Source organism: Ictalurus furcatus, chromosome 20, assembly GCF_023375685.1.
Source record: "Ictalurus furcatus strain D&B chromosome 20, Billie_1.0, whole genome shotgun sequence".
NCBI classification, from domain to species: domain Eukaryota; kingdom Metazoa; phylum Chordata; class Actinopteri; order Siluriformes; family Ictaluridae; genus Ictalurus; species Ictalurus furcatus.
In genome coordinates this window covers 1,694,797-1,709,815 of record NC_071274.1, presented here as the reverse complement: position 1 = coordinate 1,709,815, position 15,019 = coordinate 1,694,797, and the positions used below count along the sequence as shown (strand labels likewise).

At 40.8% G+C, this 15,019-nt stretch overlaps 1 protein-coding gene across 2 annotated transcripts in view; it reads right to left on the bottom strand.

The window, feature by feature from the left end:
• The window catches only part of gad3 (glutamate decarboxylase 3), a 32,574-nt gene that overhangs the window by 7,614 nt on the left and 9,941 nt on the right, over window positions 1-15,019 (bottom strand). Inside the window, exons 1-12 of one of the 2 annotated variants that reach the window (XM_053651084.1) lie at window positions 13,341-14,600; window positions 10,488-10,629; window positions 7,725-7,967; window positions 7,513-7,603; window positions 6,679-6,791; window positions 6,455-6,570; window positions 3,951-4,030; window positions 3,802-3,856; window positions 3,407-3,523; window positions 3,241-3,305; window positions 1,281-1,359; window positions 1,053-1,202 (exon numbers count right to left, since the gene is read on the bottom strand). In XM_053651084.1, the coding sequence (XP_053507059.1) occupies window positions 1,053-1,202; window positions 1,281-1,359; window positions 3,241-3,305; window positions 3,407-3,523; window positions 3,802-3,856; window positions 3,951-4,030; window positions 6,455-6,570; window positions 6,679-6,791; window positions 7,513-7,603; window positions 7,725-7,967; window positions 10,488-10,614 (1,236 nt within the window). In that variant the 5' untranslated portion in view covers window positions 10,615-10,629; window positions 13,341-14,600. Of the gene's footprint in view, window positions 1-1,052; window positions 1,203-1,280; window positions 1,360-3,240; window positions 3,306-3,406; window positions 3,524-3,801; window positions 3,857-3,950; window positions 4,031-6,454; window positions 6,571-6,678; window positions 6,792-7,512; window positions 7,604-7,724; window positions 7,968-10,487; window positions 10,630-13,340; window positions 14,601-15,019 lie in introns of those variants that run through there. The other variant, XM_053651085.1, reaches the window with a different exon arrangement.

Below are 15,019 nucleotides of genomic sequence, written 5' to 3'. Positions count from 1 at the left end.
TTCTGTGCCGGACCGGGCGCGGATGTTAACACACACCCGGCACTGACGTAACATTTATAGCTGCATTGCATTCTGGGACTCCAAGTGCAACGTTTGCACGACTCCTACACTGGATTTCTCGTTAATACGACACTGAACATGGCTGAGAAATGGAAACCGAGCGAGAAAAGACGCCAAGATTTTGTACGAGCCAACAAGGAAACCTGATTGTTATCACTTTACCAAATTAGCACCGGCATCATTTGAATACAGACATGCTGAACGTGTGGAGATTGTTCCGGAAACACGTTGAATCGAATTTATTCACCGTGTATTGTAGATATTTGAAGACGTACAGTTTTTAATGCTTTTTCGTAACTACTACATTTTACATTTAATCCCTTCCGAGTTCATTTAAGCGCTGACTATGACTAAATAAATATCACCATGGTTGCCAGAGTTAGACTCTTTTTAGACTCGCTGCTGTTGTTATTTTTCAGCTGTGGCTTTGGCCTTGGACGATTTGAATACATTAGCTTAATAAGATTTGGTTTTGCAAACCAAATAGGTGAACTTGATGTTTTTTTTTCCCCCCTGAACAGTAAGTTCATGGTCTATGGAGCATGGCTGTAATTAACTACGAGGAAACAAATGTTTTAGGACTTTGCTCGTGTGTATAAATAATTTATAAATAATTCCACTACCAGGCGCTTAGGAGGAAAAAAAAAATTAAAAATCACTCATCTGCTCGTCTGTTTTAAGAGTGTTTGCACACTCTGGTATCTTTTTTCCTACACTGTTCATTTTAAATCCATTGTTTACATTTACGGCTTTTTGGCTGACGCCCTTATATAGAGTGACTTACATTTATCTCATTTATACAACTGAGCAGTTGAGGGTTAAGGGCCTTGCTCAAGGGCCCAACAGTGGCAGGTTGGTAGTGCTGGGGTTTGAACTCACGACCTTCCGATCAAGTTCTCTATTACTAGGTAAAATCGCTATTTTTTTTCAGTACTAAGATCTCTGCTCTTTTGTTGTTTAATATGAAATTATCAGAGAATTCTTTGAAGTACCTTAGCCTTCCACATGAGCCAGAGCTTAAAGATGTCGACGTGCCTCCCACACTGGATGGTCTTGTCTCCCGTGTCGTAAGACATGTCGTACTGCTTGTCGGGTTGGAAGAGATACTCGGCGCATTGCTTATTGCACGCCTCCAACAGACCCTGGCGTCAACACACGGCTGGGTAAATCATCTGATCCAAAGTGTGGTTCTGGTTTTGAATAAATGCGAGCTGACTGACCTTCTGTCGCACCAGAATGGCGGAACACTGCAACGGGGCGCCCATCATCTTGTGCGGATTCCATGTGACGGAAGAAGCCCTGAGGAGATAGAGACCGATCGGTAAAACTTACACTTACAGACAGATAGACGTCCGTGACGTCCGTGAACTCCACGGAGCAAAGAAAAACCTTCCAAACTTAAGGACATTTTCCCTTTTATGTCATTTCTCCTTTGATTAATCGATCTACTTCTAGTTTCTCATCTCTCCAAAAGCATTCTGAAGAGAAAAAAGGATGACTCAATAAACAATCCCGTTCATTCATTACGCCCACGCTTGTTTTCCTCGCACGCCTTCTCAATCGCCGCCGATGACGTGCTATGGATGCGTGTGAGAAATATCAGGGTAACAAATCCATCCTGACCTCTACCAAGTCTTAGTCCGTGCCGTCCTTCTTTCCTCCGTCCTTAAATATTCATAAGCTTGGTTTAGATAATAAACACGAATACGGACTGACTCAGAAGGACGTTGACAAAATCAAGGTCCTCCGCTTGAATTGTATGCCCTGTTTCACCTGAATGACTCAGCTCTTCTCTAGCTCGACATTTTACATCAGATTAAACATGGGCTGAGGTTGTCGAGAGAGCGAAAACCTTGAGAATGGTAAAGTCCCATATGTTCAACAGAGTCACGTACGGAATTCGTATTAACGTCCTTACAAAGTTGTGAAGTCGAGCGCTCGCTTTTAAAGACCTTATAAAACCTGACCGGTGTGTTATCGTGTGTGTGTTTTCCCCCCTTTTTTCTGTCATACGCTGAATCCAGACAATCCAAAGGAGCAAAATGTTCATTATGACATTGTTCCTTGGGTCCTCGAGATCCTCGAGTCAGAAAAACATGACAGATAGACTGAAACGAAAGATTAAGACCGACGAGGACAAAATGTTGATTACCAACATGAGTACTCAGACTTTCTTGGTTCTTTTTACGTAAAGAGTGATTTACATTACGAGTGCAGATTCATTTGCAATAAGGGTGGAAGCTGTGCTCAGGACTGTACTCAAATACACTACTTTGCAAAAAAACAAAAACAAAAACAAAAAAACAACCAATGTAGGTGTGCTAGAGCAGGATTTGTCAATAGAAGTATTTTTATACGCGTCGAATCGAGCACTCGAAAACACCGCAGGCGAACTGAATAACGCATGAGAAAACATCTGGAGTTCAGCGAACCCTGTTTTTAAACCTGAACCATCGTGACTTGTGTAGCGGATCCTCTGTAGGAGCCGATACGATGCATTTATGTAAATTATTCAGCCGCAGGCAGCTCATCGAGAACAGGGAGTGCTTTCAGACTCACATGAACATGAACGTGCGATGATGCATTTACAGCGTTCATCCATTCACCCTTAGAAACGGCCTGATCAGGGTCGAGATGGTTTTAATTCGGGTGCTAGTTTGATTACGTTTTGGGACGTAGAACCAAATAAATTCGTGGACTGATTATGAACCAGAGTGATGAAGCTGAGGTTGAGAAACTGTCAGACCCAGAATTCGCATATTATGCTGATAGCGCTGATATTTCTACATCCGGGGATTTTTCAGTATTTTTCCAGGGGCGTATCCGTAGAATTCATATTCAATGAGATGTAAATTATACGAGGATAAGGCCACACCTACTTCTGGTTTAAATCTGAATACAGATACAAAGATTTGAAGCGCTAAACAGATACAGATTGTGTCATCGCTTCACTTCCTTAATGTATTATTCATAAGTACTACATAGATATGTAGTGACATACACTATGAACAGTTACTGCGTTGTAGTCCTGCTGGACAAACCTGTGTATTACATGTAATTACTACATACTGACACGTTAAATATTACATAACTTACTGTAAAATATCTTTTAAAGGACCTTCAGCCAAAGTCGAAGATATGAAGTAAAATGAATGACCTAAAGTAGTTAAACGTTCTTACTTCTCAATGCCCTGCAGTTTGATCTTGTGCTTCTTGGACAGCAGTAATCCGCCTCCCCAAGCTGCCTGTAAGAGTGAAAAGCCGCCTGTGATAAACATCAACGCGTCACACGTACGTCATTCTGTTCTTCAGAACGTATGGAGAATAATATCGATCGGGTAAATACATCGACATGCATCCACAGGCCACGTTTTTCACAGATGTTTGCGATGTCCGTGAAAGGATCGAAGGCGCCGTAGACCGTGGTTCCTGCCGTGGCGTTCACGTAGAACGGTACCAGACCCTGTGGAGACAGATCGGGGTTCTTCAGCTGGCTACAAGTCATTGCTGATTCTTAATTATCCAACAGCATGATAATAATAACTTCTGTGATGTCACTGCACATGTCATGGCCTCAAGTAATACAGTTTTATAAAATCTAACAATATGGCTAACAATGGCCCAGACACCGTGGACAAACCCGAACATATCACGGGTTATGAACGTGTCTTCATGCTTCGTGATGATATTTTTGCCCTAAAATAGCTTCTGCTAATTACCATACTAGCATGTTTGACCCACCTTGGCTTTTGCTGCCATGATGCTGGATTCTAGTTCAGCTGGAATCATTTTGCCCCTTACAAACAGACATAAGCAGTGTGTCGTTAGTGTTTACACTGTGGCTACGAGCCCCAAGCACAGAAAGTCACAGGCACCGCCCCGATTCTCACCTTTCGTCACACTTCACGGCGATGACGTTGTCAGTGCCGATCCCGAGAACCGCTGCAGACTTCTTGATCGAATAATGGCTCTAACGGGGAAAGAGGAAATGGGGCGGACGTGATCAGCGTCTCCTTCGGTTACTTTCACATCAGTGCACATGGTGAAATGTAGGCTAATGTAGAATATATATATATATATATTAACAACATCACAATTCAGTAATGCAGCGCGATGTATCAGAGTTTTCCTCCAGTGTGTGTGTTGAAATGAATCGAATGTAATGAAATAAAATCGAACCGCAGAGAATAGAACTGTATAGAATGGACCAGAACATCAAAAAAAGGAAATAAGACAGGAATGGGAAGAGCAAATAAAAACAGATTATAGAATCGAGCATAATCAAATAGAATACAACAGGACAGAATAAAAATATGACAAAAAAGGAACAGAATAAAACCCAATAGAATAGAATAACGTATAACGATAATACCGTTGCAAGTCAATACTGCGAGGAGACATGAGAAGTTTACCTGTGTCTGTAGAAATAAATGGAATGTAATAAAATCGAATAGAATTTAATATAACAGAACCGAACAGAATAGATCTTATTACGTAGAAAAGGAGGGAAATGAAAAGAATGGAAGAATAAAACTCATTAAGAGTAATAAATTAAAAAACGAATGGGACAGAATATACAGTAGAGCAAAATAGCATAAAAATAGAATGTAACTTAATAGAGTTAAACAATAAAATAAAGCACAGAATGGCACGATATAAATACGGCAGAACGGAACCAGACGGAATAACGCAGAAGGCAAACACGGCAGGATAGAGCGGGATAGAATAGAGCGACACAAGAGAACAGAGCAGCATGGAATTGAACAGAACTGTGTAGAATACAATAGAACTATATATAAGAACAGCATGACGTAAGTCAGTAACGCAATACGCACGACATGAGAACCATCGGTTCTACACCACCGGTGTGTGTAGAAATAAACAGAATCGAGCATGACACAGAATAGGACTGCGTAGAATAGAATAGAATAGAATAGAATAGAACAGAACAGAACACAATAGAAAAGTGCAACACTGAACAAGATGGGAACAGAAACGAAATAGAGTGATGATCGACGAGAAGAAGTTCGAACAGAACAGATCGGAAGATATGAAAATGGAGTCGAATATGAGAATAAAAATAGAAAAGTGGAAATGAAATTGTAGAAATGGCTGCTGATAACCGATAACGCTGATAACCTCGCGGCTCGGATTTGGGCCGTTGGTGTTACTTAGCAACCGGTTAGTGCTGCATGGCCCGGATGTGTTTCAGCCAATCAGACTGCATGGTCTAATAATTTTGATCAATAAGACAACACATAACAGTGCAGTGCTTTATAATTAGAATGGTTTACGGTTGATATATATATATATATATATATATATATATATATATGTATATATATATATATATATATATATATAACTGTCGCAGTGATAAACAGATTATTGTGGACATTACTGCTATGCTCTAGCTTGTCATAGCGGCTGGACACTGAATGACAGGTCTACACCGACTCTTATGAGGTATTGCTGGATGTCTGATTTAATACATTTCAGTACGGCTCTGGTGAAGAAGGAGCTCTGCGGCTGGACAGGATTAATGTTAGGTAAACATTAATTAGTGAAGCATTTATAAAGGCACGACTGTGTAAGCAGGTGGATCAGTGTGGGAGTGGGGGAGTGAGGGAGTGTGCACTCCGACCAAGTGAGAGTAGGAGTAAGAGTAGGAGTGAGAGAGCGCCTGATCACAACAGAGGAAGAGTCTGAAAAAGAGAGCGACCGAATCACAAACCTGACAATGCTTTAAACCATCGAAAAAAAGGAATCATGGTGGTCTTATTCGATGACAATAAGATCAAGGTTCTAGTTACTTCTGTTTTGTGCGTTTGCATGATATTAGAACTGTGTAGAATAGAATAGAATAAACTCGGAGAATAAAATGGATTAGAATCGAGCACTAAAACACAATAAAAATGGAATAGAATAGAGCGTAATAGAATAGGTCAATAAGATTGATTAGAATATAGCAATAATCCAGAATGGAATGCAATAGAATAGAATAGAACAGAATAGAGTAGAATAGAGCAATAAAATGGATTAGAATATAATAATAATAATAATCCAGAATGGAATGCAATGCAACAGAATAGAATATTATAAGACAGAAACCAAAATGGCTTAGAATAAAACCATGAAAATAGAAAATACAAACATACAAAACACAAAATAGAATATAATGGAATGAAATAGAACAAAAACAAAAATAAATTCGAATAGAACAACGAAATAGGATTGAATAGGGTCTGCAGCAGCACAGAACCGATCAGAACAATAAACCGGATTAGAATATAATAATAAGACAGAATAAAAATTGAATGGAAGAATAAAATGAATGAGAGTACAGAGTATAGAATAGGATAGAACAGAAGAGAATAGAATTGTGTACACTCACATGTGTGGAGGTGAACAGGGCAAGGCGAGGTAGTGCCTGCATGCCCTCAGCCTTCACTTGTGGGAAGTAGTGATACCTGGCCAGCAGGATGCTGTAGAGATTTGATATTGTACCACCTGAGAAACAACAAGAGAGAAAAAAAAATAACAGTTAGAGAAAATAAACTCTCTGACCTTGTAGTGTTTTATATTTTATATATCAGCGGTAATTTATTGTGATGTTACCCGGGCAGAAGATTCCGTCTCCTTCCTCTTCAGACCAGCCGATGATGGACTCCATTTTCTTCAGAAGGACTTCCTCCATAAGGATAAACACTGGAGCAACCTCATAGGTGAAGCTGCAAACACACACACGCACACAGTCAGGTTTTTATTTTTATTTTTATTTTTTAGAATTAACTTCCCAAGACCATGTTCCTAGGACTTATATTCCCAAGGCTCTATAGTGTTAGTACCTATATTCTCAAGCCTCTAAATTCATAAGACTCTACATACCAAAGACTCTACATTCCAAAGGTCCTTTGTTCCTAAGACCTTTATTCCCAAGCCTTTACATTCCAAAGACTCTATATTCCTAAGACCCTACATTCCCAAGACAGCATGTTCCTAAGACTCATATTCCCAAGACCGCATGTTCCTAAGCCCCTTTTTCCCAGGTGTCTACATTCCCAAGACGCTACATTCCCAAGACCCTATGTTCCTAAGACCTATTTTCCAAAGACCCTACATTTCTAGGACCTATAGTCTCAAAGGCCTATGTTCCCAAAACTCTATATTCCCTAGACCCTATGTCTGTAAGACCAATATCCCCAAGACTCTATGTTTCTAGAACCTATATTCCTGACACCCTTTTTCTAAGACCCTACATTCCCAAGAGCCTATTTTGCTATATTCCCAAAACATTGTATTCCCAAATCCCTATGTTCCAAGGACCTAAAGCTCCCAGTTAATTATCATGATTATATCATCTAAAAGATCATCTTTTAGACCAGCTAGTGATCTTTTGAGAATCACTAGTGCTAGTCCTGTTATTTATCTAGAGCATGGTTGAAATCTTACATGTTTGTGTTCGCAGTCGATGTGAGCCATTCACCTGCCAGTCCAATGATGTCCAGTCCACTTGAGAGCTGGTTGAGGAATCGTGGGTGACCTGGAGGTTAAGAACAAAAAAATGAAGAAGGTCAGGACAGGAACACTGTACATGCTGAGCATAACGTACAGTAGTATCTGTGAAAGAGAGGTTTAGCGTCATGTACTGCAGGTGTGTAAACCTGTTTTCACTCCATATTTCAGTGTGTTCCTACAGTCCACCAGCAGCTGCTCGAGGTTGTCCGGTTGCTCTGGCAGCTCCAGGCTGAAGCCCTCCAGTCCTTCCTTCAACTGGTGCGGATGGTGGAAGTCCAGCACTTTGGAGCTGCGGTTCATAGACTTGCTGATGTACGCCAGCAGGATGTTCAGCAGCTCCTGCAGGAAGTGTTTGGTTAACTCCTCGCCATTCTCTGCAGGAAGGAGATCTAAGTGAAGTACCGAGAACTTTCAATTAATTTCCACGTTTTTGTCATCTATTCGTACTTAAACACAGATGAAGACCAAAGGTATCTTTCAGCACACATTCAAGAACAAGATCAAGCCCAAAAGAGGAACCAAGAGAGCTTGGGATTCTGGTTCTTGGTCATTTTCCCACCATGTTGAAAGACAGTGTTGTTTGTTTAACCTAAAACGCAAACATCATGGAGATGTCACCCCCATTAGATCCACACATAACCCAGATAGCAGAAACGTGTGGTATTGAACTGGTACCATAAAGTTCCCATAGTCTGAGGTATAGAAAAAGTCACAAATGTCTTCAGTGAAGGTCTTGTTGAGCAAACATGTTTTTCAGCCATAAGGACATATCACTCTTCAGAAAAGGGGCATCAGACTAATGGAAAAGACCTTGTGATGGATGTGTACACACAGTATATCAACACCAGGGAGTGTCCCACTGTTCAACACACTCTCACAAAAGGTACTTGAATATACCTTCACTTGTCACTATGGTGGTTTTGTCTATTGTACATCTCTCTTTCATCTGAAAGCAAACATGTGTTTCAACCTTGAAACATCTCCTGCTTAAAGTCATCTGATGTACACTACACTAAAAACACTAAGTTCGCTTTCTAAAGGAAAGACAGAAAGGTTCGCGATTAAGATTAAGAGTACCCTTAAGAGTCCCAACTGAGTAGAACACACAAATCTTAGGATTAGAACTGATGAAGTCTGTCAGAAATAAGCTGCCCTGTGCACCCTAAGCCCCCTAACATCTGTGCCTGAGTTCAAGTAAAAGGAGGCGTGGCCTTTGTGCTTGTCAGTCATGGATAAGGAGGTGTGGCCTTTGTGTTTGTCAGTCATAAAGAAAGATGTAAAGTCTTTGTGCCTTTTAGTTCCAGTCAGGAGGTGTGGCTTTTGTGTTTGTCAATCATAGTGAAGAAGGTGTGGCTTACAGTATATGCCTAATAGAGAAGGAGGTGTGGCCTATGTGCCTATCAGTCCCAGTCTAGGAGTTGTGGCCTATGTGATTGTCGGTCATAAATAAGGAGGTGTGGCCTATGTGCTTGTCAGTCATAGAGAAGTAGGCATGGCCTATGAGCCTGTCAGCCCCAGTGAAGGGACTATGTGCTTGTCGGTCATAAATAAGGAGGCGTGGCCTATCTCCTTGTCAGTCATAAAGAAAGAAGTAAAGTCTTTGTGCTTTTTAGCTCCAGTCAGGAGGTGTGGCTTTTGTGTTTGTCAGTCATAGAGAAGAAGGTATGGCTTACAATATGTGCCTCATAGAGAAGGAGGTGTGGCCTATGTGCCAATCAGTCCCAGTCAAGGAGTTGTGGCCTATGTGCTTGCCAGTCATAAATAAGGAGGCGTGGCCTATGTGCTTGTCAGTCATAGAGAAGTAGGCATGGCCTTTGTGCCTGTTAGTTCCAGTGAGGAGGTGTGTCTTCTAAACGTGTCAGGCCCATAGAAGCAGGTGTAACCTCTGTACCTGTCAATTCAGGTGAAGTGCTAATTCTCGGGAAGTTTTGAGATCAAACCCCAGCACATCCAGAGCTTCACCGTTGAACCCTCGAGCGAGATTCTTATTTCTCCTTTGTTTATTTATTTACTACCATGTCAGATCTACTTATGCTTCTGGAATAAGGTCACAATTGAAATATTTGACCGTTGAACCGATCTTAATAGATGGAGAGAGATAAACGTCTCACGTCTCGTCAATTTTGCATGCATTTTTATTCGCGAGATTCTAACTGGAGCTCATCCAAAACCGCTCTAAACAGAACAGGCTTTAACGGCTCGAGGCTTCACAGATGTCCGTTTGTTTTTCTTCTCTTTTTCCTCTTTTATTTGAGACGCTGTTTGAAGTGACACGCGTGGTAGGCAAAGCTTTGAGACGGTTCTGATGGCAGTAGTTGATTGTGAGTTCTTGAGCATTTAGAAGGGTGACTCTACTATATACTATGTACTATATACGATCCTTATCATTGCTTACACGAAGGGTTGACAGAATATGATTGAATAATTCATGGATTTGTTTGAATAAAGGGCTCTCAAACAGGATGAACGGCTATTCATCTGGCTAATATTAAGCTGATAACAGATGATCAAATTTCACATCAGTCTAAAGCAAACAAATGCAAGTCCAGATAAAAAAAAACAAAAACTAAAGCGTCAGCAGTGGAAAGCCATCTGGATGCTGGCCGTAGAAGTCCTTTCCCAAGCGTGCAGCTTTTTCACATTATACTATACAACACTCTACATCTTCTCTGGTAAACGTTTCGAAACTGAGATAACGACCTGAATGACCTTTATACGCGTACGAAATTAACTTTCCCCTGTTGGTGGCACAAAAGAGCATCTTCCATTTGAAAAATACAAGCACAGTATTACGGATAGGGATTAATCCCGACAGAAGCGTGTTCTGAAGCGAGGTCTGAACCTACGAATGAGGACGACGGAGGGTTTCAGCACTTCTTCATCTCATCTGGCGCGTCGTGACACCTCACCTTTACCGTGGACGCCGCTGAAGTCGTTGGTGCTGCAGCCTCCGTCAGCCTGTTCTGTGTTTTCGAAAGGATCTTCGTCCTGCTTGCTCCAGCTCAGGAGTTCGTTCATATCCCGTCTGATTTCCATTGGGCTCCCTGAATTCTGAAGCGTCAACAGAAAAAAACATTTTCCAGCGTTTTATTAGTAGTCCTTGTCTCTAGGTCTGTAAACACAAGAAGTCGGCTCATCAGCTGAGTCAAAATCCAATAAAGCGTGATTCCGGTGTTAAAAAAAATGGCACAAATTTAGGTAAAAATTCCTCTGAACAGGTTTCTGATTGGTTCATACCCGCTTTAGCTCCACCCTGTTTACAATCGCCACCACCTTACTATGTACACTATGGCGCTATAAGTCGTCTGTCGTGAGTCATTTTGGATAAAAGCAGCTGCCAAATGAGTGAATGTAAATTTGCCTCGGTTGTACATTAATTCCACAAGTAGAGAAAAAAAAACAGATCAGTTAGCATTTGCTAATATGTTAACAAAGAAAAGTGACTAAGGACTTTCTCCTGCTGTTAGCTTTAGACTTTTGCTAATCTCGTCTGCTAGTCACATGTCCTCCTGCTATTCCTGGTCGTGTCTTGGTCGTGACTGATGGTTTTCACTGAAGGAAATCAGGTTTTTTTTAAAGCACTTATCAGTTTTGCCTCACAGCCAACTGCTTAATAGTTTGGGCCTGTTTGGAATAGCTTTGCTGCCTAAAATAAACCATCACGTAAGCGTACATTAATGAGGATTACATGGATGAATGAAGTAAAGCATGTCAACGAGGATGCGGTTAAAATCTGTAAAAAATGATTTAGTCTGGATGTTGTAACAGGGTTTCAAAGGAAAAAAATGAGGTGTGTGTGTGTGTGTGTGTGTGTGTGTGTAAAGTTTTGCATTCTTCTATAGAACCTGTTACTACACCCGTGGCGCTTTCCTTTCCCCATCATTATGACGCTCACTGAGTTTTGTTTGACATTGTTTTTGACTCTAATCTCTCAAGAGAACAGGTAAAACAGCTTCCTGCTAGTTTTTCTTTTCATTCCACATTCCTAAAGCGGAGGCCAGAATCAATTCCAAACGTGACCCCTGCTACGCGAGCACGATTGAAGTAGAAACCTCACGTTTTCTTTTTGAACCATTCTTACCCTGGCCCTCAGACACACACTAATTGAGCGGGTCGATTCGGCATTCATATCCAGACCCGAGTGTCGAGGGGGGATCGAACAAAGGCGCTCAGAGGACAGCTTCAAGAAGAGCTCTTCTCAAAGGCGTGAGGTGTCAGTCACGAACACGAAGATTATGAATGTGGAAAGAAGGTGAGCTAGCTGGAGGAAAGAATTCATCTGAATTTAATTTAATACCCCTGTATAATTCAAGAGAAAACCCCCAAAACATTATTACTATAAATTTCCATGATAAAAGAGAGGAGTCTGGAATGTTTCCTGGTTTCTCTAAGTTTAGAGGTTTTCCCTGACTTCATTTCACCTCTTCTACTTGATAACCTTTTTGTTTTTTTCGTTAAGTGTACTAACAGTAAAATTTGCTCATTCGTTAATTTTTTTGTAGGTAATTAATCATGGTCGTGGTCGCGGTGGATCTGGATCCTACCGCAGGAATATACCGAGCATGAGGTGGGAATACACCCCGGATGGTACGCCGGTTCATCACGGGATGCCATTCATACACTCAGTCATGCCTAGGGGCAATTTAGAGTTGCCAATTCACGCACCAGCATGTTTTTGGGAGGTGGGTGGAAATCCGAGAACCTGACAAGGACACGGGGAGAATCTGCAAAACTGCACGCTTACAAAAAGAAAAAAAAAACAAAACAACAACAACAACAACAACAAAAAAACAAATAGTAATTTCTGATAGATAACGATCATAATAAATAATCAGTGTTTTATTTCAGATGGCCTATTTGTTGTTTTCATACCTTTAATCTTGTTAAACGTACGTTTCATCGATTCACGGTAATACCCACTGTGTTACTTATCATGAACAAAACATAAATTTCAGCATCAATGAACTATAAATAATGTCAACAATATAACAATTCAATCATATTAAAAAAGTTAACCCAGGAAAGAATCGCCGTTTGCTGAAACGTTAATGAAATTCACCGGAACTCAGTAATGTTTATTCAATCCATCCAACTACAAAAAATTTAAAATATCCAACTAGATGATTTTTTTTTTTTTTTTTTTAAATCGTGTTCCTAAATGTTGATAAATCACTACACTCTTAGCAACCGCAAACTCAAAATAAAAAAATCAGTCAACTGTAAAACTAAGCTTTAGTAACGTTTTAGCTTTAGAGCACGTCTGAGCTGCCGCTTTACAGAATTTTTACTAAAGTTTGGTTGGATTTGACTAAACTTCACGATCGGCTAGCGCACCATCACTCACGCGTACAATCGAATACAGCCACGATCGGCGATCTGTGAAATTAAAGCTGAACCCGATGTTCCGTGTCGTGCCAACCGGTTCTGTTAAAGCGTGGAGGTCTGCGATGTCGTGAAATACTGCTGAATGATCCAGGACTATTCGGCGTGAAGCTTCACTTTAATTTACATTGTGTTTTGTCACAGAATTTTTTTTTCTTTCTTTCTTATTTATTTATTTATTTATTTATTTAATTGCTGTTGCTTTTTTTATTTAAGCAGCTGCACTCACACACTTAAGACTGCAACTGTCACTGGGGGGAAAACGATCTAAAACATATTAACTAAAACATATTATTAAAAAGTGCCAAAATTAGACAAAGAGGCTTAAATATCTGATACATCGGATATTTATAAACATAAGAATAACAGCAACGACTCACCGTTTTTAGCAGGAAATGCTTTAAATGTCAGCGTATTCCGAGTACAAACATCGGTCTGCCTGAGAATGCAAAGTGTTGTGCTTTTATCACCTATCCTAACCTATAAAAAAAAAAAAACCTGGGCGTGTTCCTCACCTGCTCTGTGATCCTGAGGCAGAAGGGTGGTGCTAACGGTGGTGAGTTTATTTTTGCTGTATAGGGGCTTGTGTCGTTTCAGAGATATCAGCACAGACAGTAAGTGAAGCGGGCTAAAAGTGGTTTATTATAAAAGCGATACTGGAAAGAAAAAAAAAAAAGTTGTGATTAGTCAGTAGTGCAGCTGCAAGGCACGGGTTTGTATTAATGCACTTGTTCTAACAGAACAGCTCATCCACAGGTACTTCACAAGTACTTGATGCTCCACATGAACTTTGTTGATATGGAGAAGTTTTCTGTAAGGAGATGTTTATGTAACATTTATTCATTTCTGGAGTCTCCCGTGTCAGAGCTGTATAACGGTCAGAAGTAAAGCTGTAACTTTTCCAACATCTTCATATCTGTTACGTGTCGTGACTACGAACAGGAAGTAAGTGCAAGATCGAAGTCTTTATTGGCAACTACAGTCAGCGTACAAGAAAACGGGAACCAAGGTCTAAACGAGAACTCGAACTGAGGCATGAAACATGAAACTTAGAACGTCTTGGAATCACTACCGCTTATCACAATTACCCCCTTAAATGATACTCATCTGTCGCTTAACTATGACCTGAAACAAGAAACTAGACATGGCAATCATTTAACTAGGACTATGGCATGAAACAAGAAACTAGACATGGCAATCATTTAACTAGGACTATGGCATGAAACAAGAAACTAGACATGGCAATCATTTAACTTAGACTATGGAATGAAACATGAAACCTGAGCATAACATGGAAACATTACCGCGTGGCACCATTACCCTAATCGGTACATAATACTGCGCCAAGTGCACAGCAACGCGAGGGGTTTAAATAACAACTGTGACTACCTTGAGTGCTGACAGCTGGTACCAATCATTACACTCCCTCGAAAACCAACAACGACTGAACAGGGTGGAAACCAAACAGAAACAAACGCACATATTCTTTGTAAACAAAGTCTCTATGTAACGCGCGAGCATGTGCTCGCTCTGGTCCGTGCACGCGCGCTCTCCGGCTCTCCGTGCACGTCGTCGCCGCAGCGCCATCTGCCGGCGAGATCGTGACAATGTCAGAGACGTTTCTTGGTTTCTTGGTAGCATGAGAGAGAGAGAGAGAGAGAGAGAGAGAGAGAGAGAGAAATCAAGAGGGAAAAAGGGAGAAAGTAAGAGAGAGAGAGAGAGAAAGAAAGAGAGAGAGAGGGAAATAGAAAGAAAGAGAGAGAGGGAACGAAAGAGAGAGGGAAAGAGAGAGAGAGAACGAAAGAGAGAGGGAAAGAGAGAGAGAGAAAGAAAGACAGAGAGAGAGAAAGAGAAAGAGAGAGAGAGAAAGAGAAAGAGAGAGAGAGAGAAAGAGAGAGAGAGAGAAAGAGAGAGAGAGAACGAAAGAGAGAGGGAAAGAGAGAGAGAGAAAGAAAGACAGAGAGAGAGAAAGAGAAAGAGAGAGAGAGAAAGAGAAAGAGAGAGAGAAAGAAAGAGAGAGAGAGAGAAAGAGAGAGAGAGAACGAAAGAGAGAGGGAAA